This window comes from Dipodomys merriami, unplaced genomic scaffold (genome assembly GCF_024711535.1).
Source record: "Dipodomys merriami isolate MVZ:Mamm:240054 unplaced genomic scaffold, mDipMer1.0.p SCAF_27, whole genome shotgun sequence".
NCBI lineage: Eukaryota > Metazoa > Chordata > Mammalia > Rodentia > Heteromyidae > Dipodomys > Dipodomys merriami.
In genome coordinates, this window is record NW_027204159.1 from 9,086,107 (window position 1) to 9,113,895 (window position 27,789).

General features: G+C 45.2%; 1 protein-coding gene across 3 annotated transcripts; it reads left to right on the plus strand.

Annotated features, from left to right (window-relative positions):
* Positions 1-12,043: 12,043 nt before the first annotated feature.
* Positions 12,044-27,130, plus strand: Dele1 (DAP3 binding cell death enhancer 1). Of its 3 annotated transcripts, none has more exons than XM_070036274.1 (13): positions 12,044-12,189; positions 12,893-13,007; positions 13,102-13,219; positions 14,824-14,968; positions 15,880-16,041; positions 16,299-16,378; positions 16,468-16,564; positions 19,268-19,410; positions 21,294-21,452; positions 21,544-21,636; positions 24,570-24,729; positions 25,679-25,906; positions 26,880-27,130. In XM_070036274.1, exons 1-12 carry the CDS (start codon positions 12,159-12,161, stop codon positions 25,903-25,905), a joined length of 1,530 nt encoding a protein of 509 aa, XP_069892375.1. In that variant the 5' UTR covers positions 12,044-12,158; the 3' UTR covers position 25,906; positions 26,880-27,130. The 3 variants fall into 3 exon arrangements, with proteins under 3 accessions (XP_069892375.1, XP_069892376.1, XP_069892374.1); XM_070036275.1 differs by having other exon boundaries at positions 26,883-27,130; XM_070036273.1 differs by having other exon boundaries at positions 26,920-27,130.
* Positions 27,131-27,789: the final 659 nt, after the last annotated feature.

Genomic DNA, 27,789 nt, shown 5'->3' on the forward strand with positions numbered 1-27,789 from the left:
ATTCATTTATGTCATTTTATGGATTTCATGGATTTTAATGAATAATTAACCATCTTATACTGTATTAACCACCTCTCATGGTTTCTAGGGTTACTTCTCTGCTTATTTTGGCCAATAGTTTTCCTCTTCTTTTCTTTTTCTTTTGTTGTTTATTGTAACCTAGGCTGGCCTGAAACTCACTATGTAGCTCTGATCCTCTTGTTTCTTTTTTTATCTCATGGAAATCTTGAGGACAAATCATGGGTGAGGTTTCCAAGGGCTTTAGTTCTAGATGAAGTCAGTGGTTTCATCTAGTTATTGCACAATGAACAGAAATGCTTTCTTACACATCCTATTTTCTTCATTAAATACTTTGGAAGTTTTCCTGCTGTGAGGTACTAAGCACATGTAAAGATATCAGGAAAGATAATGTGCATGGCTGAAGATTAAGGATGTATGCATAGACAGGGTAAGCTTACACGGGATTTCAGGTATCTAGCCATAATTTATTCAGCAAAGGAAATCTACATAGCACAAGAAGAGAAGGGTGGACTGGGCAGGATATACATAAGGAAGGCATCTAGCCCCACAACAGATGATACTATGGGATAGCTTAAGACTTTGAGCTTTGGAAATTCCATTCTATTCAGAATGGGATATAACTACCTTAACAATCATAGGTCTTAAAAGACTTGGTCTGTGGAAATGGTGGCTTCATACACCCAAATAGTCCTACTGGGCAATCTAATACCTAGGGACATGTGCCAATAGAAGAGACTGCCCTGTAAAGGTCTCAGAGGGAACAGATGGCTTAGATAAGAGACTGAATGGGATGACCTCTGGGTCCCTTCCAAATCTGGGCCAATGTTTGAAGTTCAAGCGGATATTGCTCTAAAGTGTCAGACATTCTGAACCACGACCTCTACAGTCTTTTCTTCTGCTTCATAGAGTAAAGGCACCCCGGACCCCACCCCCACCCACCCTCCCTGCAGGCCAACCTGGCAGATGGTCTGTCCTAGAGACCTATGGGAGCAGCTGGAATGAGGGACTGGTGGTGAAAGAGGTGGGTAAGGATCAGTTAGGCAGCTCTCTTGGCCAGTCTCAGCCTCCTGCAGGATGTGCCAGTCCACATCGGAGACAAAGGGGGTAATTATTCCTACTTCACAGATGAGCAACCCAAGCTTCTAAGAAGTTAACTTGCTCAGGAGCTCACCATAAAAAGCAGAGTCAGGATTCAAGGCCAGGCAGTAATTACCAATGGATCATTATTGGGATGGAGGGGTGATGAATGGGGAGGAGGAAGAAGACACAGTATCACATTTAACATGGACATCCACTGTCTGCTGATTTCCAAGTTGTTGATACCTGAGTGTTTTAGCACAAAGGGAATGGGTATTGTGTGGAGGAGCAGGAAGGCCTTTCTTCATGCTTGCTTTCTTGGATGCACAGTATCTGCAGGCCCCACGCAGCAGAATCTTGGGCCTGGAGCTTCGGCCCCCTAGCGAGGACGCCCGGCAACCCTTTTCTGCAGGACACCCTGCCCCCAGCAGCCAAGGTCTGGAGGAGGGATGGGGGGTGGGGGGTTTGTGTGTGCAGCCATTGCCACGGTTTATGCTTCTCTAGAGCTTCGGAGTGAGATTTCCCCAAAAAGCCATATTAAATAAATAAAAGGAAATTCAGCAGATGGGAACATGAATCAATGAAAACTCCCATATGAGTGCAAAGATTTATGTCAAAAAACAAAACATCAACATCTGGGAGCTGCCGCCTCCCCTCTTGGCTGCTCGTTTGGAATGGATTCTCGGTGTCGTTTTTCTGCCTCTTTCTGGCCCTGGGAGAGGACAAGAAGAAATAAAGAATGAAACTCATTAAAAAAAAAAAAAAAAAAAAAACTAGTCGGTTTGGGTTGGAAATGAACGTTGCTTTCCCTCCCTCGGAGTCCGGAGCGGACGGACGCGGGGACGCAGAGCCCCCTGCCGGCCGCCGCGGGGTACCCTACCCGGCCCGGCCCCGCTCCGTGGACTCCCTGGGGTCCCATGCCCGCGGATTTCACAGCCGCGGTGGCCCCGAGTGCATGCGCACACGCCAGCGCCCACCGCACTGCGGCCGCGCTCCACGGCGGGCACGCTGCGGGGTGGGGGACGGATTCTGTAGCGGCTCTGTGGGCCTCTTGCCGGCAACATCTTGCCAGGATCCATCCACTTGTGTGTGGATACTCAGAACCGTGATGGAGGAACATACACTACACGTAAAAGCTGCATTGATCTCTTAGGCGGGGCTCCTCGGGGTGGGGGGTGGTTAGGAGAGCAGGAGCTGAGTGCCCAGGGCTGGATTTAAATACTAAAGGCTTGTTGAGAGGGGTTTACTTTCCTGAGTCAGAGTTTCATCATCTGCAAAATGGGAATAATAGCACCAGGCTCCTAAAGGAGTTGTGAAAGGTAAATGAGAAAACAGAGTACTTAGCATAGTGCACATATACATAAAACTGAATAAATGTTAGCTATCAGCATTAAGATCAAGGCTTAAATTCTTATGGCCCACAAGGCTCTGCCAAAAGCCTCACTCCCAGATCCAGAGCCTTACAGAGACCACTGACTCACTCCCTCACCTGCTTCCAGCCACCCTAACCTTGTCTTACACTCAGCAGCCTGAGCCCTTTTACCTGAGGACTTCTGTATGCTTCTTATTCTGTATGCTTCTGGCTTCCACCCAGCCTGCACTTTTTTGGGGCCTTTGCTACATCTAGAAAACTCTTCCTGATTCCTCTTTCCCCAGCACATGTGGTCCCTCTGCTCTGGTACTGTGCTTTTCCTTGCTTGTAAGGCTCCCAGTTGAAATATACCATCAATTTTGTTATGTGCTTAATGTCCATCACCCCGCGGACAACCCACTCCATGAAGCCATGAGCCATGCCTACTTATTGCATGCTGTGCAGTTATCCGGGATTCTCAAGACACTGAAACTAAGCCCTCCATTTGGTGGTGAGTGATGACGAGTAGATGGTGGTAATCTGAGACCTTCTAACAGTATAAATGTATATTACAAACATCTATGTGCCAGGTCCTGTGCTATGCACCAAGGACACAGATCCAACGATTCTATCTCCGACTAATGAAGTTGATAGTTCAAGACAGAGTGGACATGTGAATGGAGAACAATACAGATGGAATGGAGACAGCAGAGGGGAGGGAGGGAGGAGGTAGGGAGGAGCTATTTCTGTAAGACAAGGCTTTTGGCTCCAGGTAGTAAAAGAGGACCAAGCTGAGCGCTTTCTTTGGCATTATCTTATTAAAACTCACAGGCATTAGATATCATTATCCCTACCGTACAGATGAGGCATAAAGAAATTAACTTGCCTAGGGCCACAAAGATAGTAATGGCAGAAGCGGGATTTAAATGGGAGCATGCTCTGAGTCAGAGCTAGAGCTCTGAGTATCTTGGCCAAGCTGCTTGGGAGTGAACAGCTGAGAGGTTACACTCCCTGCCCCGCCCACAGCTCTCTGCTGGTGGATGTGGGGCACAGAGCAAAGCAGATAGCAGGGAGGGAGAGCAGGGCTGCAGTGTTTAGAAAAGCGGCAACCCCTACTCTACACATAAGGCCTAATGAGAAATTCTCAAAGGGCACAAAGGGGACCTGCAAGAACTCAGCTGAAAACAGGAGCACCTCTGGCAATGCTGCCAAATCCCTAGCCCTTGAGGGAGGCCCCAGCCAGAGCTTGACATGACGCCCTGAGAGTGCTGTGTTCACCTTTCTCACCCCATTCCAAGAGCTAAAGATCCTGCTACATCTCTTCCTAGCTGTTTTAGAGGTTGGAATCCCATCTTCTATGTGCTCACCAATGGCAGCCCTGTCTGCTCTTCTGGATCCCAAGAGTCAGGCAGCATATGGAACTGCTCCTTAGGGCCTTGTCTTCTGAGGTCTGAGGCCAGTGGAAGGCTCTTTTGAGGTAGTTTTCAGTTACCCCACCCCACACCCCCTACCCTCTAGTGCTCAGAAAGCTTCATCTTTCCTCAGTGTCTGCAGGGAATTTTGGCAGGTAGCTCTGAGGTCACAGAGCTAATGGAAAAGACTAAAGCTCAGGAAAGAGGACTCCAGTAAGGTTGATCATTGTCACCATTTATTCATTTCTCAGTGCCAGGCATTTTGCTAAGCACTTTATATGCACACCATTTCACAAATGAGGAATTGAGGTTCAAAATTCAACTAACTTTTTCAAGTTCACCCAGCCAGAAAGTAACTGAAGATTCAAAGCCAGGCTCTTAGGACTGTAGAATCCAAGTGCTTAACACTATACTCTCATTTAAGAGTCAACAAAGCAGAAAAGTGTTCCAATAAAAGACACAGAACTGAAATGCAGGTAATGCTTGTACTAAGGGGTCAGAAGGAGTAAGAAATGTCAGAGACAAAAATGATCAAGAGAGAAACAACCAAGGGGTGGGGTGGGGGGATGCAGCAAGCAAAGCTGGGGAGGAGAAAGATTGGGGGGCCTGATGCAAGAGGATGTTTTTTGCAGGACCTGGTGACTAGCTGAGTGTGGGAGTGTCTGACACCTTCAAGTGTCTGTGAAGATCATGGAAAAATCCTGAAGGCTTTGGACTTTGTTGGCTCCTGAGTCCACAGTTTTGGTTTTCCCTGAGTTCTAACTATGTCCTACCCTTGGGGCCCGCTAGAGGCTTCCCCCTATTCATTGCCCCTACCCCCATATCCTGAAAGAACTTTTTCAAAATCTAGCTTTAATGAGTTTCTAGTATTTTAAATAAAAGTAAACAACAAAACTAATGTGAGAACCAAAAGTGGGGGGTGGGGGGGGAAGGGGAGAAGGCGAGGGGAATTAAACTAAACCATAATTCATAATCTTCCCTGGATAACTTGGAGAAAATGATACAACATACAGAAATGAGGCAACTGGGTGATGTTTCATATATAAGATTTAAGGAGAAGCCGGGCGCTGGTGGCTCACGCCTGTAATCCTAGCTACTCAGGAGGCTGAGATATGAGGATCGTGGTTCAAAGCCAGCCCTGGCAGGAGAGACGGTGAGACTCCTATCTCCAATAAACCACCAGAAAACCAGAAGTGGCGCTGTAGCTCAAGTGGTAGAGCGCTCGCCCTGAGCTGAAGAGCTGAGGGACAGAGCCCAGGCCCAGAGTTCAAGCCCCATGACCGACAAAAAAAAAAAAAAAAAAAGATTTAAGGAGAGAATGATCAACTGAGGCAAGTGCTTTGGGTCCAGCACCCAGCACCCCACTGATGTTCCATGAGGTAAGCTCTGGTGACCCTAGTAACCCCAGTGCCAAAAGAACAGGGATGGAAGCTGGGAGGCCAATGAGCAAGGGAGTTGAGAAGTGGAAAGCAGCATGTGTATTAAGAAATCTGGCAGTAGAGAGAAAGAAACAGAATGTTAGCTGAAAAGGAAAGGGACTCAAATAAAGGACTTTTCCCATAAGAGAGGAAAAAAAGAAAAAAGAAAAGAAAAAAAAAACCTTGCAATTATAGCTACAAGGTCTAGAAGCGACTGGAAGGGAATGGAACTGAGAACACTGAGTTTGGCCTTAGAACAAACGGAAGACTCAGACCTCTCCAACTGAGTCTTTGTTCTTGTCATCTCCTCCAAATGATAACCATGCCTCACACTTATTTGTATAGTGTGGGACTGATATCCAACTGTACTCACACCACCTCTCAAGTTAGACTCTTTTACCTGCCACCCACTGACTCTGCCTGGCACAGACCTCATCAGAAGGTTAGAGTTCTCATAGTCTCGTCTTCTAGATGAAGAAACAGAGGGAAAGGATGTTATAGTTTATTTAACCAAGAGAATCTGGCTGGTCAGTGAGTGAGCTGTGCAGGATGCCAGACAGCTAATTCTAGAACCTCGGCACTGCTTCCTAACACTTCAAAGAATTGAAAATGTTTGCCCTAGGGAGTAGGACTCAGGGTAGAGAGCGTGTAGCAGAGGTCTACTGCTTTTTAGAATAAACCTTTAGTACTATTTGACTTCTTACTGGAGTAGGAGCTTTTTCAATGACCTTCTCTGCCCTTTCCTACATTATATTTTTGTTGGTAATGAAAAGATAATTTCAATTTCATATATCTCCTTATCTGAGGGGTCAAGTCCACTGGGCTCAGCATGATCCTGCTCTCTGCCAGCAGGCTCTTCCTTAACACACTTCACACTTAAGTATAAATTGTTTGACCACCTGACCAGTCCATGTCCGCATTCCCACCAGGCAGCAGGTTTTCTGCAGCACATCTTTGAAAAATAAATGAAACAAAAGAAAACATTTGTATAAGAGAGCTTGCATTCTAAAACGGCCACTAATGAAAAGCAAAAAAGGACCGGTATCATTGCTGAGGTGTTGCTAGAAGCCCCCATGCTTGACTCTCACTCCAAAGCACAAATTGTCAGTCTTCTCCGTGATGAAGGTGAGGTCACTGGCCTAGAAGGGACAGGGTGAAAATCAAGACTTGACCTTCTTTATTCTCCAATTTATTCCATGCAGAGCAGCCAATGGCCTTTGTCAGTCCTCTGGTTTAGTCACTTCTCTAATGACAGCCTTCCTAGGTGTCCCTTGCCCTCAGAGTCTAGACAACTTCAGGGCTTATGAGGCTTTATGATCTACCACTATTTACTTTCCCACACTAAAAGCCTATCACTCTTCTATTCCCACCCCACCCACACTCCCTCTACGATCATAGTGATCTTGAATTGTGCTTTCTTTGCCTCCCTGGGGCTTTGCACTAGCACTTCTGAATACTGAAACTGTATTTTCCCTTTCTCTTCTTCTCCTACCCATCTCCTAGACTTCATCATTTAGTTTGGTCAGTATGGATGTCACTGCTTCCAAAAAGTCATTATAATTTCCACATCTCCAAAGAACCACACTTCCTAGTATTCATGACCCCTTGTGTCTTCTCCTCCTACACTGATTCTGGGCTGGCCTAGCAACTTACTTTAACCAATGGAGTGCAGGAGAGGCGGTGCTGCATAGGTTCCTGGCATAGCCTAGCAGCTTCCACCTTTGTACTACTGGAAGCTTGGAGCCATGATACAAGAAGTTCAGCTAGACAGCTGGATAGGCCATGTAGAACAGGAGGGACCAGAGATGCATGGAGAAAAGGTCTAGCCATTCCAGTGCTCTGGTTATCTTCAGACAACTCCTGTGCAATCTGACTACAACCCCATGAGAGACCACAAGTGAGACCAGCAAAAATGTCCAGCTGAGCCTAGCCAGTTTGCAAACTACAAGAGATAATGATTGTTTTAAGCTACTAAATTTTGGATTATTTGTTATGCTGCAATAAATACCTGATGTCATTTTCTATTTTAATTGCCTATTGACTTCTTTTGGCCTGCTATGCTCTTTTCTCTGAGGCAAGGACCAGATCCATTTATTTATTTATTTGTTTGTTTGTTTATTTATTTGTCAGTCAGAGCACTTCACAAGGCCTGAATGCTGCCCTTGAGCTTTTGTGCTCAAGGCTATTGCTCTACCACTTTGAGCCACAACTTCACTTCCAGTTTTCTGGTGGTTAATTGGAGATAAGAGTCTCCTGGAGGGCTGGGAAGGTGGCTCGGTGGTAGAGTAGTTGTCTTGTATGCATGAGGTCCTGGGTTCGATTCCTCAGCACCACATAAGCAGAAAAAACTGGAAGTGACACTGTGGCTCAAGTGGTAGAGCGCTAGCCTTGAGCTGAAAAGCTGAGGGACAGAGCCCAGGCCCAGAGTTCAGGCCCCATGACTGACAAAAAAAAAAAAAAAAGAGTCTCATGGACTTTCCTGTCAGGGCTGGCTTTGAACCTCAATCCTCAGATCTCAGCCTCCTGAGTATTAGGATTACAGGCATGAGCCACAAGCACCTGGCCAGATCCATTTCTTACAAGTTGTTATATACTGCCTGGCGTGAGTGGTTCATGCCTGTAATCCTAGCTATTCAGAAGGTTGAGATCTGAGGATCATGTTCAAACCCAGCCCAGGCAGGAAAGTCTGTTGAGACTCTTTTATCCAATAAACCACTCAGAAAACTGGAAGTAGTACTGTGGCTCAAGTGGTAGAGCACTAGCCTTGAGCCGAAGAGCTCAGGGACAGCATCCAGGCCCAGAGATCAAGCCCCATGACTGCCAAAAAAAACAAAAAACAAAAACAAAAAAAACCTTGTTATATGCTGAAGGCATACTCTAGCATTGGATATGCTCTCATATGTTTGATTGATGCAAATTAAGACTGTCTATAAAAGTGAAGGTAACAATGTTGAGCACCCTTTGTGGTAGGTACACAATAGCATGTGTACATGTCATAAGAGGTGATTAACTGGATACAGGACAATAAGCTCCCCATGTTAGTTAGCTTATTTTTGTTGAGAGATTGTTGACTTTTGGCCATGATCTAACAATACAGAGCCTGGGAACAGAAGAGAATAGCTGATGGTTAGAAGCCAGGTTAGTTCAGGCAAAGCCTAAGGTGAAGGAAACAAGGTTTCTATTCTGACAGTGTTCCTGTGGGATGTACTGAATAGGTGACCTGATATGGCAGTGAGGACTCCGTTTGCTCTCACCATCTACCCTAATTCAGTTGGTCTATTGCTGGTCCCAGACTTCTGTGGATATGTAATAAAAATGAATACTTTTCCCCCCCACATCTTTCTTTAGGGGGCAGTAATGGGTTTGAACTCAGGACCTGGCCCTTGCTAGGAAGATGGGCTATCACTCAGCATTTTTTTCCCCCTGTTACTTTTGATGCTAGCACTGGAGCTTACATTCAGGGCCTCTCACTCTTGGTCAGCTTTTTTTTTTTTTTTTTTAATCACTTATGGTGGATGCTCTACCTCTTGGGCAACAAAAATTGCAGTTCCAGCTTTTTGCTGGTTAATTGGAAAAGGAGTCTTTTGGACTTGTGTGCCTGTGCTGGCTTTGAACCACAATCCTCAGAGCTCAGCTTCTTCTTCTTCTTCTTCTTTTTTTTTTTTTTGTCAGTTCTGGGGCTTGAACTCAGGGCCTGGGATCTCCCTGAGCCTCTCTGTGCTCAAAGCTAGCACTCTACCACTTAAGCCTTCTAAGTAGCAAGGATTGTATGGCTGAGATAAGGTCCTTAATAAAAATTTTTTTGCCTGGTTGGGCCTTGAAATATGATCCTCCACACTATAAAAAAAATAAAAAAAGAAATATGATCCTCCATATCTCCACCTGATGAACAGCTAAAGTTACAAGTGTGAGCCACCACACTTAGAACATTTTGTTGTTGTGTAACATGGAGACAGGCACCTTTTCTGCTCCTCAAAACCTTTCAACTAGCTTTAAACAAGGACCTTCAAAATAAGTATATGTACAATAAGAATGCCTTACTCAAGGACTCATTACATTCAGTTTTGACCAAGTGTGGTCAAGTTTTTCTAAAATCAAAAGAAATTTCAAAACAAAAAATTTTAATTTCCCCACACAAGTACTTTATCTGGTTCCGCTGATGGGAAGCCCAGTCAGTTCAGCTTTATGGACATTTGTGTTTAAATTGTGATCTGCTCTTTCTCTGTCCTAGGTTCTGTAAACACACACACACACACACACACACACACACACACACACACACACACACACACACACACAAACCCGTCTTCTCAAAAGCAAATGGTGTCCCCAAGGCAAAGTATAAGCTAATTTAAGTGCTAAAGTAAAAATCTGAGATTTGTTGAGAGGCAGCATGTCTTTAGTGAAAGTTGAGTGGTGTTATGGGAAAAATGAATCTAGCATCTGCAGTACAGTATTGAACTCTAGGCATCCTGAGCATTCATGGTTTTTCCTCAATGGCTGTCTCCTTGGAGCCATATACCTGCCAATATCAAGGGTGTAATATATGTGGAGTGAGTATATTTTCACTCAAATCAGTAAATCACATGATTGGGGTCTGGTGCTCTTGGCTGTAATCACCCCCAGAACAAGGTATATGGTCAAGAGGCATTATGAACATACTCATTATGTCAAGCCCTGGGTGGGACAGCAAATGGGAAAATGTCATCCCTGCCCTTAAGGAGAGAATTGGGAGACTAGACTTACCTAAATGAGATAATTAGATAACAAGACAACGTATAATTACTGCTGGACTGTGTAATAAGAAATTAAGTGCTACAGGGATCTGGAAAAGCAGAAAACAGTGAGGGTTCAAACAGTTAAGGAAGTCTTCACTGCAGAGCTGTGGGCTGAGCCTTGAAGAAAGCCAACTCCAAACAGACTGAATAGAAAAGGCTACAAAAGTCCCAGAAGGAAGACAGCCAAGCCAGCACACTTGTTATTTTGAGGTAGGAACACAAGGAATGTGAAAGGTATCTGCTACGAATCCCCAAACCAGGATTTTTCTGGATAGTTCTTCAGGTTCCTGGGCTTTTATTGTTTCTTCTGCTTATGATGCTTTTCTTCCTTTCTTCCTTCACCTGACAAAGTTACTCAAAGACCTAGTTCAAATGCAACCACTTCTCCAAATACTTCTATGGTATTTCCTCAACTGTTCATGCTTCTAGAACACCATGTATTATATTTGTCTATTCACCTCCTCCAGTGCTATGAGTAATAGTAGTTTACATTTATTGGGTTCTTACCATGGGCCAAGAATAATGTTAAGCATATATAAAATATTTAAGCCTTACAACATTGCATAAGGTTATTATTCTTGAAATTTTATAGACCCAGAGATTTGGTGTCATTAAAGACCCTTAGATAAAAGAAAGGCTGGGATTCAAACTCCGATTTGTAGGACTACAGTCCATTCTTAATCCTCTGGACCATGGATTTCTGAAAATCACAAAATGCTCCTTATCCATTTTTTTTCAGATCCTAGGATGGTGGCTGACCATATGGCTCAGAAATTCTCAAATATGTTTCACACCACATGCCTGGGTCTAAATGTAGGTACACCCAGTACTTGTTTATCCCAATAGACTTTTACCCCTCTAAAAGTTACATATCTGAGGTAGGAGAAAGGGAAATTTAAACAGTTTATGTTTGAATTGGAGCTTTTATCTTCACAGATTTAAGTGTGATGAAGGGGGAGCTTTTTGTTTATTTGTGTGTTGTTGTTTCCTAATGCAAAGACTTGGATTCAAGGCCTCACCCTCAATTGGCTATGCCTCAATTGAGCCATGCCTCCAGCTCAGCTTTTTGCTGGTTAATCAGAAATGGATTCTCTCAGAATTTTCTGCCCCGGACTGACTTGGAACCTTTGTTCTCCAGATCTCAATATCTTGAGTATCTAGGATTGCAGATATGTGCCACCAGACTGCCATTTTTTTAATGTAAAAAATAGTATTGGCTGGCTCTGTATTCCAGGGCTCGCTCTGATTTAACAGGATTGCTGAATCCTTAGTTATTTCAAATGAACAACTGAGGAATCTCATTAGACCTGTCAGACCAGGAGGAACTGATAGAGATGATTTTATATAACCAGATCTTTGAGCAGAGTGAGGATGAGGTTACACGAGGGAGGCAGAGCTGGGCCAGATCTAGAACTGAGGAATCCACACCTTGCCCCTAAGAGCATTTCTCACCTTCCAGTAAGGCGGGCCTGGCATCTATAAAGCATGGCCTGGGGCAACCGGGTCAGGCTGCAGCTTCTACCCCGAGGCCCTAAGGTTCCCCTCCACTCTCAGAGCCCGCAGGAGTGCCGAACCTTTTCAAGATATTTTTTGTTTTTGTTTTGTCGGTTGTGGGCCTGAACTCTGGGCCTGGGCACTATCCCTCAGCTCTCCAGCTCAAGGCTAGCACTCTACCACTTGAGCCACAACGCCACTTCCAGCTTTTCTGCTTATGTGGTGCTGAGGAATCGAACCCAGGGCCTCAGGCATGCAAGGCAAGAGCTCTACCACTGAGCCACCTTCCCAGCCCCCAAGCCCCAATTCTTTAGGGCTCGTCACCAGCAGCTTCCCGCGCCAGGGGAAATCACAGCCCTTCCCGGGCCAACATCCCCATGCCCTTGCCACGGCTCACCTCCGCGGGCCTAGGCACGGCTCCACCCCCCTATTTCCTCTCTCTAAGAGGCTACTTCCGGTTGGGCTGCTTGCTGATTGGCTGGCTGTGGCTGGCTGAGGCTGTCCTAGGACTCGGCCGCTGTGGACACCACGGAGGGTTCTCTAGCCGCCGGCCTACGGTGTCGCTTCGCTTTTTCGGCCGCGAGCATTCTATGGTGCCTGCCGGGACATGTGGCGCCTCACGGGGCTCCTGGGTCGAGGTAAGGGGCGTCCGAACAGAGAGCATCAGGAGGCCGCCAAGATTCTAAGTGGAGGGGTGGCTTGGAGCAGCCGCCAAAGCGCGAGTGGGCGGGGCCGCGGCGGAGAGGCGGGGCTACATTCTTGAAGTCCGGGTGGATGGAATCTGAGTGGGTGGTGTCGGGGGAGAAGGCGGAGCTTAGATCCCCGGGGAGGAGTGGAACTCTGGGAAGGGGAGCCAATGAAAGAGGACTAGAGGAGAAGGAGAAAAAGCCAAAATGTGAATTTTGAAACAAGTACATCGAATATGAAGAGAGAGTATATGTAGAACTCAGGTTGTCACTCTGTGGCATCTTAATTGCATGAGGAGCTTTTTCAAAATACAGATGCTCCACCTTAAGAAGGCCTGCTTTATTGTTTCTGGATTGACAACCTGGAATCCCTCCTAAGCTAAAGGATTCCATGCGTGCCCTGGTTTAAGAACCATTGCAAGAACTGAGGACATGGTCAGTGGTAGAGCACTTGACTAGAATGTTAGAGGGCCTGGGCTTAAATCCCAGTACTGCAAAAACAAACAAAAAATGAATCACTGTAGAGGAGATCCGCTGCAGAGACAGATGCCAGTGATTCCTGAATTTCTGGGGGTAAGGCTCCCTCACAGGTCGGAGAAAAAAGTTATTGAGATCACCTTTTTCTCACTCTTGCCCTGTTCCTTTTTCTGAACAGTTTACTCCCGTCTTCCGGGACCTGACATTCGGGGGGTGACCCCCAAGCCCACCAGCCCAGATGGGTCTCAGGCAACCTCCTCCACCCTGCTGGTCCCTGTGCCCAGTCTTGACAGGTGAGACTTTGCCATTCCTTCACTGTGTTCTCCACTGGCCTCTCTTTGTCTCCATTTTGGACAGAAATTGAGAACCTGTAATTGAATCATCTAGGTCTGGCCCTCAAGGCCCAAGCAGGAGCAGAGGCCCAAAGTCACATGGATGGAAGGATGCTTTGCAGTGGATGTCTGCTCGGGTCTCCCCAAACACCCTGTGGGATGCCATCTCATGGGTAAGGCTTCTCCAGCCCTTGCATTCACCTTCAGAGTAGATAACAAGATCCTGCATGCCTAGTTTAGAGATGAGGGCAAGGCCCACTGTGTCCACACAACAAGAAACCTATGGCACTGGAGTCTGTTCTTGGTAATGTTGCCACTCCCACTCCTACTGTGTATTTATTTCATTTCACACAGTAGATACTCATTTAATATATTCAATATACTGCCTTAACATTTTGCAAAACACTAGGGACATGGAAAAGAAAGTAGGTATAAATATTGCTTTTATTCAGCTTATAATAATAAATAGCTTATAAATAATATTTACCTAATAATTACAAAAATCTTACAAGGCAAATGTAATATGCATTTTATATATGTGGAAACAGACTTTGAATATTAGCTAACATTCTTAAGGTCACACAGGATTCTGATTTAACTCTGGAATTCATATATTATCACTTTGTTGCTTCACTTAGGAAGACTTGTAACAGCACCTAATACAGAGTCTACTGCCTAATATTTGTCTGTCACCTCCCCTTCATGTTGCTTTTATGCTGTGTGCTTTGGGCAAGTGACTTAACTCCTCTGAGGCCTCACTTCTTATCTGTAAATTGGTGTCATCAGCCAAGCTGAGCTTGGAATGTCTCCATGACAGGGATAATATGGTTATCTTGGTTTCTGTATTACATACCCTGAAAGGACAACATTTCCCATTTTGTCAAAGATCTGAGTCCTAGGACAGCCTGAATTCTAGAGATCCTGATGCCATCCCTGGGCTCTGTCACTACTGCTCATATGGAAAGGCTGCGCACAGCTGCCCCTGTTCTTCCTGCTTTCTCTTCCTCAGGCATTATCTCTCACGTTGCTCTACAGAAAGGCTTTTCGAACTCTTCCCTCTTATGCCCAGTATAATCTTCTGATTTGTGTCCTTATGCTTTAGCATAATTGCTACTTACTCTATGTATTTGAATACTTGAATTCTTTTCTTTCTTAACTTGATTGTCTTATTTGCTGTGGTACACAGTGCTTGTTGTAACAAAAAAGTATTGAAGCATTCCTTCTGTGTACAGTACAGGGAAAGACAGGAAAAAAAAAAACAAGCAATCACTGAGCTGGAAACTATCTCAGGTCTTCTGGAATCTGTCAAAAAAGAGACACCTTCAACCTGGCCCCCATCTATAAATATGTGATGGAGTGCCTTGGCTGAGGGGCAAGAAAGGATGGGGTAGACTAAAGAGTAATCCTCTTCAGGAGAGGAATAGGGAATTTATACTTGTCCCTGCATATGTGGCTGATCTTTTGGTTCAGTCACTTGCTGATGCATTTGGTTTTTTTTTTTTAATATGCATTTATTTTGGTCCCTACTAAAGCTTATTAGCACTGCTGGGCACCAGAGATACAATGGTAAGCAGCACATACATCCCTGTCTTTGTTGTGCTCAGAGATGAATAGGAGCTACTGGCCTTAGACAAATAAAGGATTATAATATACCAGAGAAGAAATTGGGGTGTGGAAGAGCTGTTCCTCACGAGTCAGGAAAGGCTGAGTTGACTGGGGATGGAGGGGTGCGGGCCCACAGGGGGGAACCAAATTTCTCATGTGCTGTTTTTCTCAGGGCACTCTGGCCTTGCTGGCCCTACATTTGGCAAGGCAGGTCCACTTCCAGGCATCCCTGCCAGCAGGACATCAGCAAACAGAATGCTCTTGGCGTAGTCCTTTGCAGCGCTTCCTCCCTGCTCCCTGCTGGCACCCGTACTCTTGTAAGTTCTCAGTCCTTGGGGACTGGAGGGCTGGGCTGGGAGTTTGTCTAGGCCAGGAAGTATCTCTGCCACACCTCAGGAAAAGGGCCATCAGCAGCCCCTTGCCTTTCCTATCTAAAGTCAGAGGAAAGGGAGTGTTCTGGCCATCATGGTTGGGGCCACATCTATCTCTGTCTGTCCTTCCATCACCTCCTAGGAAAGGGAGCCAGGCTAAGCTGACCCTGGATGTGACTTTCTCTTCAGCCCTTAGCCAGTTGTGAGTCTTGCTTGGGTTTGTATTCTTTTCCATAAAGCAGAAGTCATATGGCCTCATGGTGGAGGTTCCAGAGTCGGGGTTCAAGCCCCAAAACTGTTGTATACTAGTCATATCCCTGAACAAGTCACTTTTAACTTCCCTGTGTCTTAGTTTCTCCGTCTATAAAATGACATAATAATAAATCCCAGCACAGGGATTTCTTGGGAAGACTTAAATGAGTTAATATGTGTGAAAGACTAAGACCAGTATCTAACATGTAGTAAATGTTTGATAGTTATTAATTGAAGTATTAGTTCTTATGTGTATGATGATGATAGTCATTACCAGTGTTACTATTAAATAAAAGCTATTAAATACAAGCTATTGCTAGAGCCACAGCAACGAATGAGGTATATGCCTCCCTAACAGTGGAAGAATTTTAAGCAGAACAGTGATTTGTGCTTATGACAGGAGGTCAGCACAAATATGGTCCCTGGGAGACCCCAGTGGAGGGAAGCCAGCAAAGGAAGTGGAGGGGGAAGAGTGGGAAGAAGGCATCACAGGAGTTTCATAATTCTTACTCTTGATTCCACAGCCCAAGAGAGGCAAGTAAAGTCTCTGAGGCTGAACTAACTGCTTCCCTTCTGACCTGACCTCCTTTGCCTGTTCCTCCCAGCTCTGCGGAGCCATGTTCTCCCCAGCCCTGACAGCCCAGCTTCCAGACACAGTGGCCTCAGGGAACCCAGACTGAGCCAGGAAGAACTGGAATCTCAGCTCAGGAGCTCCCTTTCACCCAGCTCCTTGAAGGCAACTAATTCTCAGGACTCTCCTAAGGAAGGTAAGGCTTCATTTCAAGGAGGCAGGGATGGAAGCTGAGGACAGGTTTGGGATAAAAGAGGGGTACCAAGGCAGATGGACTTTGTTGCTATATATTTCCAGATAACAGAATTGTTATTCCTGGGAGGTTCCTTGCTTTCTGGGGGTTGTTGAGAGTTGTTTTGCATCCTTTGGGAGTACTCCGTGGAGAGGAAGACAGTAAGGGGAAAGAGGAAACACAGCTCCTTTTTTCAGGCTGGACTGGCCTTTCCCTTGCAGATCCCAGTGATTTGAACTTCCTTCAAGCCAGCAGTGGCTTTGAGGCCAAGGTACAGCCACAGGCACCTGGTGAAAACAAGGTATTACCCTATAACCTTTCCTGGGGCAAGTGGTGATCCTGATCAGACATCCTTCATTTTATCCTGCCTATCCTGTTCATCTTCCCCAGGAACAAGATAAATCAAAAGCCCTTCCCCTGGAAGAGGCCATGACTTCCATTCAGCAACTCTTCCAACTCAGCGTTTCCATCGCTTTCAACTTCTTGGGTAACTGGGAGTCTTGACTCAAGTCAGGAGGATGGGAAAATGGAAAGGATGTAGGGGTAGAATATAGACAGAATGGGAAAACATTTAAGCAAGACAGATTTCAAGTTTAACTGGGAGTGATGTTGCACACTTGTAATACTAGCCACTGGGGAAGAAGAGGTAGGAGGACTGAAGTCTGAGGCTAGCCCTGGGAAAAAATGAGAAACCCTATCCAAAAATATAGCTGAAGCAAAAAAGGTCTGCTGGAGCAACTCAAGTTGTAGAGTGTCTGAAGTCCTAAGTTCAGAATTCCCAGTAGTGAAAAAAAATTTTTTTCCCAAGTAGGAAGACTGAATCTAGCATGATGGCTCAATGGCATCTGAGTGTTCAGCTCTTCTTCAGACTATCATGTTGAGGTCTCATCAGCTGGGAAGCTAAAGAACTACCCCATCCTTCTAAGGTTGTGACCTGGAAGTTGTACTTCTGAGGAGTTACAGAAGCTGGAGGGAGACTGAGAAATGCATGACCATAGACTTATTGGCAAGTCCTGATACTGTGTGAGTAGGAGAGAGTACATATGAGGGCACAATTGGCATTCTCCATCACACTCAAGAATGAGTAGGCTTGGGAGGTTTGGAGCAGGCCCTCAGGTACGTGAGTGGGAATTTTACTTCTGCCTAGAAACTCCGCATGCCACTATTGTTGGTCCTGGCTCGGCAGTGATTTGGCTCATATTGCAGGTGCCAGATTCCCAACAGCATCTGCGAGGGTTGAGTGAGCAGGTTGGTGGTATTCATTCAGAAAACACTGAACAATCCCTATTTACTTGGCCTTAGAAAAGGTGCTGGGGAACAGCAATCCTGTAGTCATTGTCCTCACTCTCATGATATTCACATAGGAGTTGAAGAAAACAAAAACAGAAAAGTGACAAACAATTTCAAATGGGAGTAAATACGATAGATAGATAGATAGATTCTACTTCATTCAGCAGGGAACAAGTTTGCATTTGGAAGTCTTTACTGAAAGAAAGACAACTGACAAAGACAAGCTACTTAATGTTCCATCTGGAGCCAGAGCTTTCTGAGCAGGGGAAATAGCAAATGCAAAGGTCCTAAGGTAGTATTATGAGACCATTAAAAAAGGTGAGTGGCTAGACTTAGAGGTCACAGGAGAAGTAAAAGGTAGTGAAGTCAGAGAAGCAGGCTAGGGCCATATTCAGTGAGGCCTTCTGGCCTGTAGTAGAATATGGATTTCCTGAGTGTGACAGAGAGCCACTGAAGCAGGAAAAGGTTTAGTAGTCACATGATCTGATTTGCTTTGTCAAAGTTATCTCTGACTGTTGTATAGGCTGATGTGGACTGTAGGGAGCCAGAGGGGAAATAGGGGACAAGATAGGGTTTTACTGACAGCTAAGCAAAACATGATGATGGTTGATCGAGGGTAGAAGAGGAGACCAAGAGAAGAGAGGGGTGGGTTTACTGGTAGAGCCAGAATGGGAGCTGGGGATGAGCTAGAATGCTTTTCTTATCTTTGTCTCCCAAGAACAGAGGGCGCTATGAACCCTGGACAGTGAGCTTCAGGCAGCAGGGAGGCAGCTGTAATTCATTGCTAGTTGAATGAAACCTGGCTGCTTCCTCATTAGCTTTCTGTGATGTTGACGGGCAGGCTCTTCTCAGATTTTTCTTGGCCATTCCTTCATTCATATATTCATTTATTCAGCAAGTGTTAAGTGCTGTGGCAGAACACAAAGGCAGCATAAGCTATGATCATATTTTGCATTTGTATAGAGCTTTCACCCTATGCAAAGTTACTTCTCTCACATTCTTTTTCTGCCTTGCCTCTGGGATTTTACTGTCTAATTGAGGACTTGTACTTTTGAAACAGCTTAGTTCATAGACAAAGGCATGGTATATTAAGAAAGTATCAGAAACATTGCAGAGTTTGAGTGTGGCCTGAAGATTCTAGAGCAGTAACTGGATTGAGGGGCTATAGTGCTAGAGGTAGAAAGAAGAGTCCTAGGAAGAGCTAATCTGAGAAAAGTTGAGAATTGACAGCTTGGTACCTTTCCTTTTTCCTTTTTGTTTGGGCAGTGTCAAGAGCCTGGAGTCAGTCACACTTGCATTCAAGTTTCTATTTGGTGCCGCCTTTGGTTTCCTCAAGACAAGATAAACAGTATCACTATGTCAGAGTTTGTTAGTTATAGGCATCCTAAACCTACTTAGCTAAAAGCCTAAAAGGATATGTTGTTATCTCTTGACCTGTCAAGTCTCAAAAGGACTGGAATCAGGGAAGCTCTAGAGACCTGGGAGCAGCAACTAGCAGACACTGTCTCCAGACTGCTGCTGTCGGAATAAATTTACAAGAGCCATTTTCTCTTCTTGTCCCAACCTGATCACTGTTCAGACTCCTGAAAAGTCTGATTGGTTGGGAGAAACACAGGACATTGAATGGCAGCACAAGGAGGGGTTTTCCCAAAGATCAGAAGGAGAGCTACTGCCCAGAGGACTGGTTTATACCAGTCAGAGTCCCCTGAATTGTCAGTCCACAGCCACCAGGCAGCTGTGGAGGATGAAATACATGCCAGTGTCCAGCACAAAGAAGATAGGAGAAACCTGGGGTGAAATAGGGAGCCTGTGAGTGCCTGTCTGAGGGTATGGAAGTTCACATCAGATAGAGAGCTGGGAGTTTTGTACCCTGTGCTTTTTTTTTTTTTTTTTTTTACAGGAACAGAGAACATGAAGAATGGGGACTACATGGCAGCCTTTACTTACTTCCAAAAAGCTGCAGACCGTGGATACAGCAAAGCACAATACAACATGGGCTTGTGTCATGAGCATGGCAGAGGCACGTCTAGGGACCTCAGCAAGGTATTGATCCTTCTTCCCTAGGACCTTACTCTGGAGTGAGCTGCCCAGTGACCTTCAGAAATGAGCACTGGTCAGGGACAGGGGAAAGTCTCTACACTCTCTAACTTGGTTGCAACCCAGCTGAGAGGGAAACATAAGAAAGAAGCACCTGCTGGGCCTGGTGGTCCACACCTGTAATTCCAGCTCTCAGAAGGCTTGTGAGTTCAAGGCTAGCTTAGGTTATGAAATCACACACACACACAGATATATGACACACACACACACACACACAGCTATATGTCAGTGGCTCATGCCTGTAATCCTAACTACTCAGGAGGCTGAGATCTAAAGACCTGGGTTCATAGCCAGCCTGGGGAGGCAACTCTTAACTCCAGTTAGCCTGCAGAAAAACAGAAGTGGAGGCATAGCTTAAGTGTTGGAATGCCAACCTTGAACAAAGAAAAGAATGAGAAGGCCCTAAGTTCAATTCCCAATGCTGGCATGTGTGCCTTTGTTCACACACGCATACCCAGGGAGGGCAGGATCTTGCCTTTCTTCTTTACAGCAGTAACTTCACAGCCAAGAACAGCACTTTCAATTAATTGTAAAAGGGTAAGATAAGTGCACAAAGATGCCTTACACAGGGATATGTTTCTTCAAGTTGTAGACAAAGGCAAAAAAAAGGAAAGCAAGTTAAAGTCCTTTCAGTAGAGAATTGGTTTATTACATCTACATGGCCTTAGAAATTATGTGCTGAGTATGTACTATTTATTGGCAGGGAAGATATTCATGGTATATTAAGCTAAAAAGAAAATGGTTACAATATAAGAGTACTATAATCCAAATCTCTTATATGTGTGTATGTATGTGTATATACCTGTATGTAAGGCATAAAACATGTTTGTAAATGTTTATATTTGTGTATATAATGTCTATACAATATATAAAGTTTGTAAATGTGTATATAGTGTTTATAATATATATGTGTCAATATGTATACAGTGTGCCAATGAATGTATATACAATGTATATATGTAACATGGATACGGATGGGAAACTTTGCAAAATGTACACTAAAATTTTAATAGGGAATGATCTTCAGGAGGCAGAATTTGTTGGAATTTTTTTGTTTGTATTCTTTCATTTCTCTCTCCTCCACCCTTTTTTTTTTTTTTTTTTTTTGTGCAGGTCCTAGGGTTTGAACTGAGGGCCTGGGCACTGTCCTTGAATTTCTTTTGCTCAATGCTAGCACTTACTACTTGAGCCACATCTCTACTTCCAGCTATTTTGGTTGTTTATTGAAGACAGACTTTCTGGCCTAAGCTGGCTTCAAATCCTCAGATTGCAGCCTCCTGCATAGCTATAATTACAGACATGAGCCACTGGTGCCTGGCTCGTTTCTTTTTTGTAGCTCTTTTTGGGTAAGGTTGCTTTTTGAGATAAGATCTTGTTGTGTAGTGCAAGCTGGCATCAGACTTATGGTCCTCCTGCCACACCCTCCTGAGTCCAAAGGTTTCTTGTACATTTCAACATCCAGTCTTAAACAGTTAACTTTGTAAATTTTGGCTTTTCAGATTTTTTTTTTTTGGGTCCGGTCATGGGGCCTGAACTCTGGGCGTGGGCGCTGTCCCTCAGCTCTTCAGCTCAAGGCTAGCGCTCTACCACTTGAGCCACAGTGCCACTTCCGGCTTTTTTCTTTTTGCTTATGTGGTGCTGAGGAATCGAACCCGGGGCCTCAGGCATGCAAGGCAAGCGCTCTACCACTGAGCCACCTTCCCAGCCCGGCTTATCAGATTAATCTATAATGATTACATATTATTTAATTAAAATTGTTCGTTTTTTTAAAAAAAATTGCTTTACAAAGGCCCTTACCAGAAGACTGGGTATTTCTCCCTTTGCCTCAGGCGATTCTGTATTACCAACTGGCTGCTAAACAGGGTCATCGACTGGCTCAGTACCGCTATGCCAGGTGCTTGCTGCAAGACCCCACCTCCTCGTGGCACCCTGAGCAGCAGAGGGCAGTGTCCATGCTGGTGCAGGCTGCAGACTCAGGCTTGAGAGAGGTATGTGCCATTGCTGGTGTCAGCCCTAGGTGTCTGGGGCACATGGAGCTTGAAAGTGACCAAGATGCATTTTTCTCCTCCTTGACTACAGGCCCAAGCTTTCCTCGGAGTGCTTTTCACCAAGGAGCCATACCTGGACGAGCAGAATGCTGTGAAATATCTTTGGCTTGCAGCCAATAATGGGGTATGAGCACTCTGATATCAGGCACATTGGGATGGAGTCTGACAGAACAGACTTGGGAACCTATTCTGAGTTCTGTGTTTAATAGGACAGCATGAGGTAGAAGGAAGCCTTAAGTCCTCCGACTTACCGCGTGATCTTGGGCAGGTTCCATGGTATGCTGATGTTTAAAATCAGCTGTATTGGGAATATTTGTTTCAGAATTGCTAAGGGCTACAAAGTAGGGCTCCTACCCATTCAGCCACCTTAAACATTTCCTATTGCAATGCTGGGTGGCTACTTTGTCATTCAAGTTTCTGTCTCATCTTTCAAATGCACAGAATAATTCTACTTTACCCATCTATCACTTCACAGTTGTTGGGAGGTTCAGAATGTAACTGAGATAACTTTCATGAACCTACACTGTAAGCTATACTCATGATTGGTGCATCGTTACTAGTGGTGGCTGGAAGTCAGATTCATAAGGTGGACACACTGAACAGTTTGTGGAAAGACAGATGTTTATTTGTCTGTGAACAGGGGTGTTGAACTTGAACGTTTGTTCCACTGAAAATTAGTTTCATGGGATGTATGTGAGTAGTATGAGGGGAAGAAATGGTTAGTGCAGGTTAGTGCCAAAATGGTTTGTGCTTATGTCATCATGTAGCACCAAGAACATGCTCCATGGTTTGCTGGACTCTCATGTATGTTACACCACTAGGTAGCTTCGGTTGCACTTGGAAGTAATTCTGGCCTGGATTAGAGCAAGCAGCATATGTTCATTGATTGCCCTGTATCAGGATACTTTTCCTTATCCGTTCTGTGTTGCCTGAAGTATCCATACCCACTGTCAAAAGGGGTCAGATACCAGGTGTCAGTAGCTCACACCTGTAATCCTAGCTACTACTCGAGAGATCTCTGTTCAAAACTAGTCTGAGCAGGAAAGTCTATGAGACTCTTATCTCCAGTTAACCACTAAAAAGTCCGAAGTAGAGCTGTGGCTAAGTGGTAAAGCACCAGCCTTGAGCACAAAAGCTAAGGGACAGAGTCTAGGCCCTGAGTTCAAGCTCCAATACCAGCACAAAAAAGGGAGCAGAGGATATTGCCATCTGTAGCCTGCTTTTCCTTGAAAGAACCCCAAAGCCTTCCTCAGGATGGGCAGCCTATTGGGGTCAGGCCAGCATGCTGAGAAGAGAAGTGCGCTCAGAGATGTCTGTCACCTGTTGTGGAGTATTGTGTTGAAACCCAGACCTCACACTTTCATCCTACAAAGAGCTGTGTCTTCCTGGGTGAGTTCTGAACAGTGTTACAGGAGTGTATTGCTACCCTTACATATGTCCACTGTGGAGTCCTGTAGCCTTTTAAGTCTACTGTATTTCTTGCAGAGACATTGGCCTGCCTATCACAGAAATGAGGACAGAATGTGTAGCAGAAATTTGATTCCAAGGGGAAATGGGACCATGGTTTGCAGTCCACAGAATGTTGTTGGTTTTTGTTGTTGTTGTTTAGCAGTTTATGAGGCTTGCACTCAGAGCTTGGATGCTATCCCTGAGCTTTTTTTTTTTTTTTTTTTTTTGCTCAAAGCTAGTGCTCTACCACTTCTTTTTTTTTGGGGGGGGGGGGTCCAGTCATGGGGCCTGAACTCTGGGCCTGGGTGCTGTCCCTCAGCTCTTCAGCTCAAGGCTAGCGCTCTACCACTTGAGCCACAGTGCCACTTCCGGTTTTTTCTTTTTTGCTTATGTGGTGCTGAGGAATTGAACCCAGGGCCTCAGGCATGCAAGGCAAGTGCTCTACCACTGAGCCACCTTCCCAGCCCCATAGTGCTCTACCACTTTGAGCCCCAGTTAATTGGAGATAAAAGTCTCATGAACTTTCCTGCCCAGGCTGTCTTCAAACCATGATCCTCAGATCTCAGCCTCCTGAGTAGTTAGGATTACAGGAATGAACCACCAGTGTCTGGCCTGTTTTTTGCTTGTTTTTTTTTTTTGTTTTTTTTTTAAGTTGAGAGGTAGGATATGATGAAAATGTTCCAGTAAAAAGGGAGAGCCCAGCCGGGTGCTGGTGGCTTACACCTGTAATCCTAGCTACTCAGGAGGCTGAGATAAGGATCACGGTTCAAAGCCAGCCTGGGCAGGAAAGTCCGTGAGACTCTTATCTCCAATAAGCCACTAGAAAACCGGAAGTGGTGCTGTGGCTCAAGTGGTAGAGCGCTCGCCTTAAGCTGAAGAGCTGAGGGATAGTGCCCAGGCCTCAGAGTTCAAGCCCCACTGACAAAAAAAAAAAAAAAGAGGAGCCCAGTGGTGCAGGCAGCCACAGGGGATTATACTAACAATAACAGTCATCTAAGCACTTTTCACATGGTAACACAGTATAGGCAGTACTATTATTGTCACCATTTTATTGAGAAATTGAGACACAGAGAGGTTACCTGGCTAGTAAGGGGTAACATGAAGGTTGGAGCCCAGTCAGGCTGGCTGTGGAGACATGACTTCTCATGCCTCACCCTGCAGGCACTCAGAAGGAGAAGAAACTGTGTTCTCAGTGAGAGAAGAAAGGACCCAGAGCATAGCCCTTACTCTGTCCATTCTGCTTCGTAGTCCCCTCATGCAGACTCAGGAAGGCATACAGAACCTTTGGGTGGCTGCCAGTCACCCTGTCCCCTACTGTTTCAAGAGAAGGCAGGAGCTCAACTTCCAGGTTTCACATACTGGGCTGAGTCTTCCTGCAGCTTTCTTTCAGCCAGCTTCAATGAATGAGAGAAGCTGCCACCCCACTCTAGTTGGCATCTCCTTGGGGTTGGGCAAGTACCAGGCTTCTGATATTTCATAATGGGGCAGACCCAGGCTGGTCTTGATCCTGCATGAATGAAGCCCCAGCATGCCTAACTCCATCTTCCTCCTGACTAAGCATTTCAGGTTCTTAGTCCTGTGTGTCTGTATGTGTATTTTCTCCTTCAGGATTCACAGAGCAGGTACCACTTGGGAATTTGCTATGAGAAGGGCCTTGGTGTGCAGAGGAATCTGGGAGAGGCTGTGAGATGTTACCAGCAGTCAGCGGCTCTCGGAAATGAACCCGCCCAGCAGAGGCTTCGGACTCTCTTTTCCGTGGAGGCAGCAGGTACAAATGCACAACAAACCCTTGGCAGACTTCCTGAAATCACCATTCTGTGACACCATTCTGTGAGGGGGAAGTGTAGCAGTTTCTAGTCTCCTTGTCATTTCTAGCTGTCCTAGTAGCAGTTTTTCAAGTGAGAGAAACCCGAGTTTTAACTCCTTTAACTTTACTCAATCCAAGTATCAATTTCTTCACCTCTAAAAATAAGGATAACAGTTCTTTCTAACTCATCGCCTTGGTGTAAGGAGGGAGAGAAGGATATACATATCTAATCTCAGCACTTAGGAAGTAAGGCAGAAGGATCATGACTTCAAAGACAGCCTCAACTACATAGCAAAAACCTATCTCAAGGGGCTGGGAAGGTGGCTCAGTGGTAGAGCACTTGCCTTGCATGCCTGAGGCCCTGGGTTCGATTCCTCAGCACCACATAAAGAAAAAAGCCGAAAGTGGCACTGTGGCTCAAGTGGAAGAGCGTTAGCCTTGAGCCGAAGAGCTGAGGGACAGCGCCCAGGCCCAGAGTTCAGGCCCCATGACCAGACCCCCCCACCCCCCCCCAAAAAAAACCTATCTCAAGTAGTAAGTAAAAAAATAAAAGTTTAGGCCCAGCATGGTAGCACATGCCTGCAACTCCCAACTATTTAGAAAGCAGTAACAATGGTGAAAATCTATCTGAAAAACATAACAAAAACGGGGCTGGAGGGATAGCTCAAGAGATACTCAACAAATGGCTAGCCTGATGCTCTATGACTCTTTAGGAGAGTCAGTGCTCTGAGGCTGTCAGTGTCCACCATTTTTAGGGCTCTGAGAACTCTGCTCACCCCTGAGTCTCTGGGCCAGACTGGATTGACAAGGCCAGGGGGAACCAGGTATTTTAAGAAATCCCTATTATAAAGTTGGAGTCTGAAAATGCCCTACAAGTAAGCATGCATGTTGCTCTCATCCCTTTTTGTAGCCCCAAGGCCCCGCCACCTGACAGTGACAGGACCAAAGTCTTTCTCCAGTCCATCCCTGTGCAGCCTGAACACCCTGCTGGCAGGTACATCAGGCCTCCCTCACGCATCAAGCACAGGAAACCTGGGTCTCCTATGCAGAAGAGGACATCTTGGCACCAGTCCCGGAGCTCCTGACAGGGCATTCCCTTCCTTGGAAAACAGTCTAGTAAGACTGGGTTTTGGCTAAGGTGAGATAAAGCACAGGTACTGGTACTTCTCAGAGGCAGGAGACAGGAGATTGGTTATTATGTCTTCCCAGGGTAGAAACTCCACCAAGAGCTCAGGTGTCCACCCAGCTCAAGTGCATAATCAATGACTTTGACCTTCTTCCCCCAACTTGGTAGGCTGATAGCTGATCCTTAGATGCTTTATCAGCCATTTCTGGTCTATGTACCAAAAAAATTCATGTATTGACTTCAGAATTCTGGCAAGTCCAAAGACCCTATTCTTCATCTTGCCTTATCTTTGAACAAATTACTTTACCTTCTATGTCTCCCTGCCTCAGTTTCCCTACATTTAGATTGCACTGTCATTTGCCAATACCCCATCGGTATACCTCTGATAAATCACAAGATTTATAAATGCAGTTTAGCAATTTTAATAGTCTATTAAATATGACTAGCATTCTGACCTATAGTTTTTGCAGATGTTTGCAAAATTAGCTTAAAAAAAAATAGGGCCAGGTGTTAGTGGCTCATGTCTATAATTCTAGCCACTTTGGAGGCTGATATCTCAGAATCTTAATTTGAAGCCAGCCCTAGCAGACAAACCTGAACATTAATTATCTCCAATTAACCAGCAAAAAGCCAGAAATAGAGGTGTCACTCAAGTGCTAGAGTGTCAGCCATGAGCAAAAATGTTAAGTGAGAACATGAAACCCTGAGTTCAAGCCCCAGAACAGGTACCAAAAAAGAGGGAGGGAGGGAAGGAGGGAGAAAGGGAGGAAAGAAAGAAAGAAAGAAAAAAAGAGAAAGAAAAGAGAAAGAAAGAAAGGAAGGGGGAGTCATTTTAAAGAAAAACATCTAGTAAAGGGAAGAATAGATCGGGAGAAGTGACAAAAATCATGAGGTGATTCCAGAGTGGCTGAAACTTTAGAAACACTGAGTTGGGTCACCCTGAGAGCAGCTCCCACATTCACCCTAAAAGGCTGTTCATCCCCAGTAGATTGATGGCTGTTTTCATTTCACCTTTGATCTGGAAGGAGTTTCTTGCCTGAATGCTTGGATGTGTCTGCATGACTTTTTCAAACCTCCTCAGCCGGTATATTCTTGGAGTTCCAAAGAAGAGGCCAGTTATCCACTCACCTTCCCTTACACCTGGAGCACCTCCTCAACACCATAAAGAAAAGAAGTATGCGAAAATGCAGTTCTGGTTCTGCTAAATACCTGGCAGTAAAGCCATGATCTGACTGATTTATTGCTTCCTTAACTGTAGATCAAGGACAGTGGTATGTGCCCTCACATCTATAGGACTGAGGTAGGGTGGCTCACTGTGATAGACCTCATTGTTTACTTTGGCCCCTGAAGCAGGTGATGCCCCTGGTCATACCTGTATGAGTCACTAAACCAGGATAAGGACGTGGGCTTCCTGACTCCCTTGCCCAGGCTTCTGATCTGCCAGTTCACAGTCATTGTCTGTGAAACCATTGTTATTGTCCTGCTGATATGAGGGAATAAATGGAGGCCAGGCTCCTGGAGTCTTGGAGCCAGAGAGTGTAGATTGTGAGTCTTCATTTGGGAAAGGTGAGCCAGAAATGTATGAGTGTTTAATAAAGCAGAGTGGATTATCTCATCACTCTTGCCCTTGAGTGTGTTGGGGAGAGATAGGGAGATGAGCAGGGAGAGCTGAAAGCCAAGGCTCCATCCTCATCTCTAAACTCTCCATTAACCAATTTAAAGGGTCTTAAAAGCTTCTCTAAGAGAGAGACTTAGGGAAAAAAATGATTTCTGAGGCAACACTAATGACTCCCAATAACTGAATTTGTGAATAGCTGTTCTCTGGCTTCTGGATGTTAGCCCAAGTTCAATAGCATAGATGTGGTTGAAGATGGGGGTGGGAGGGACTGAGGAGC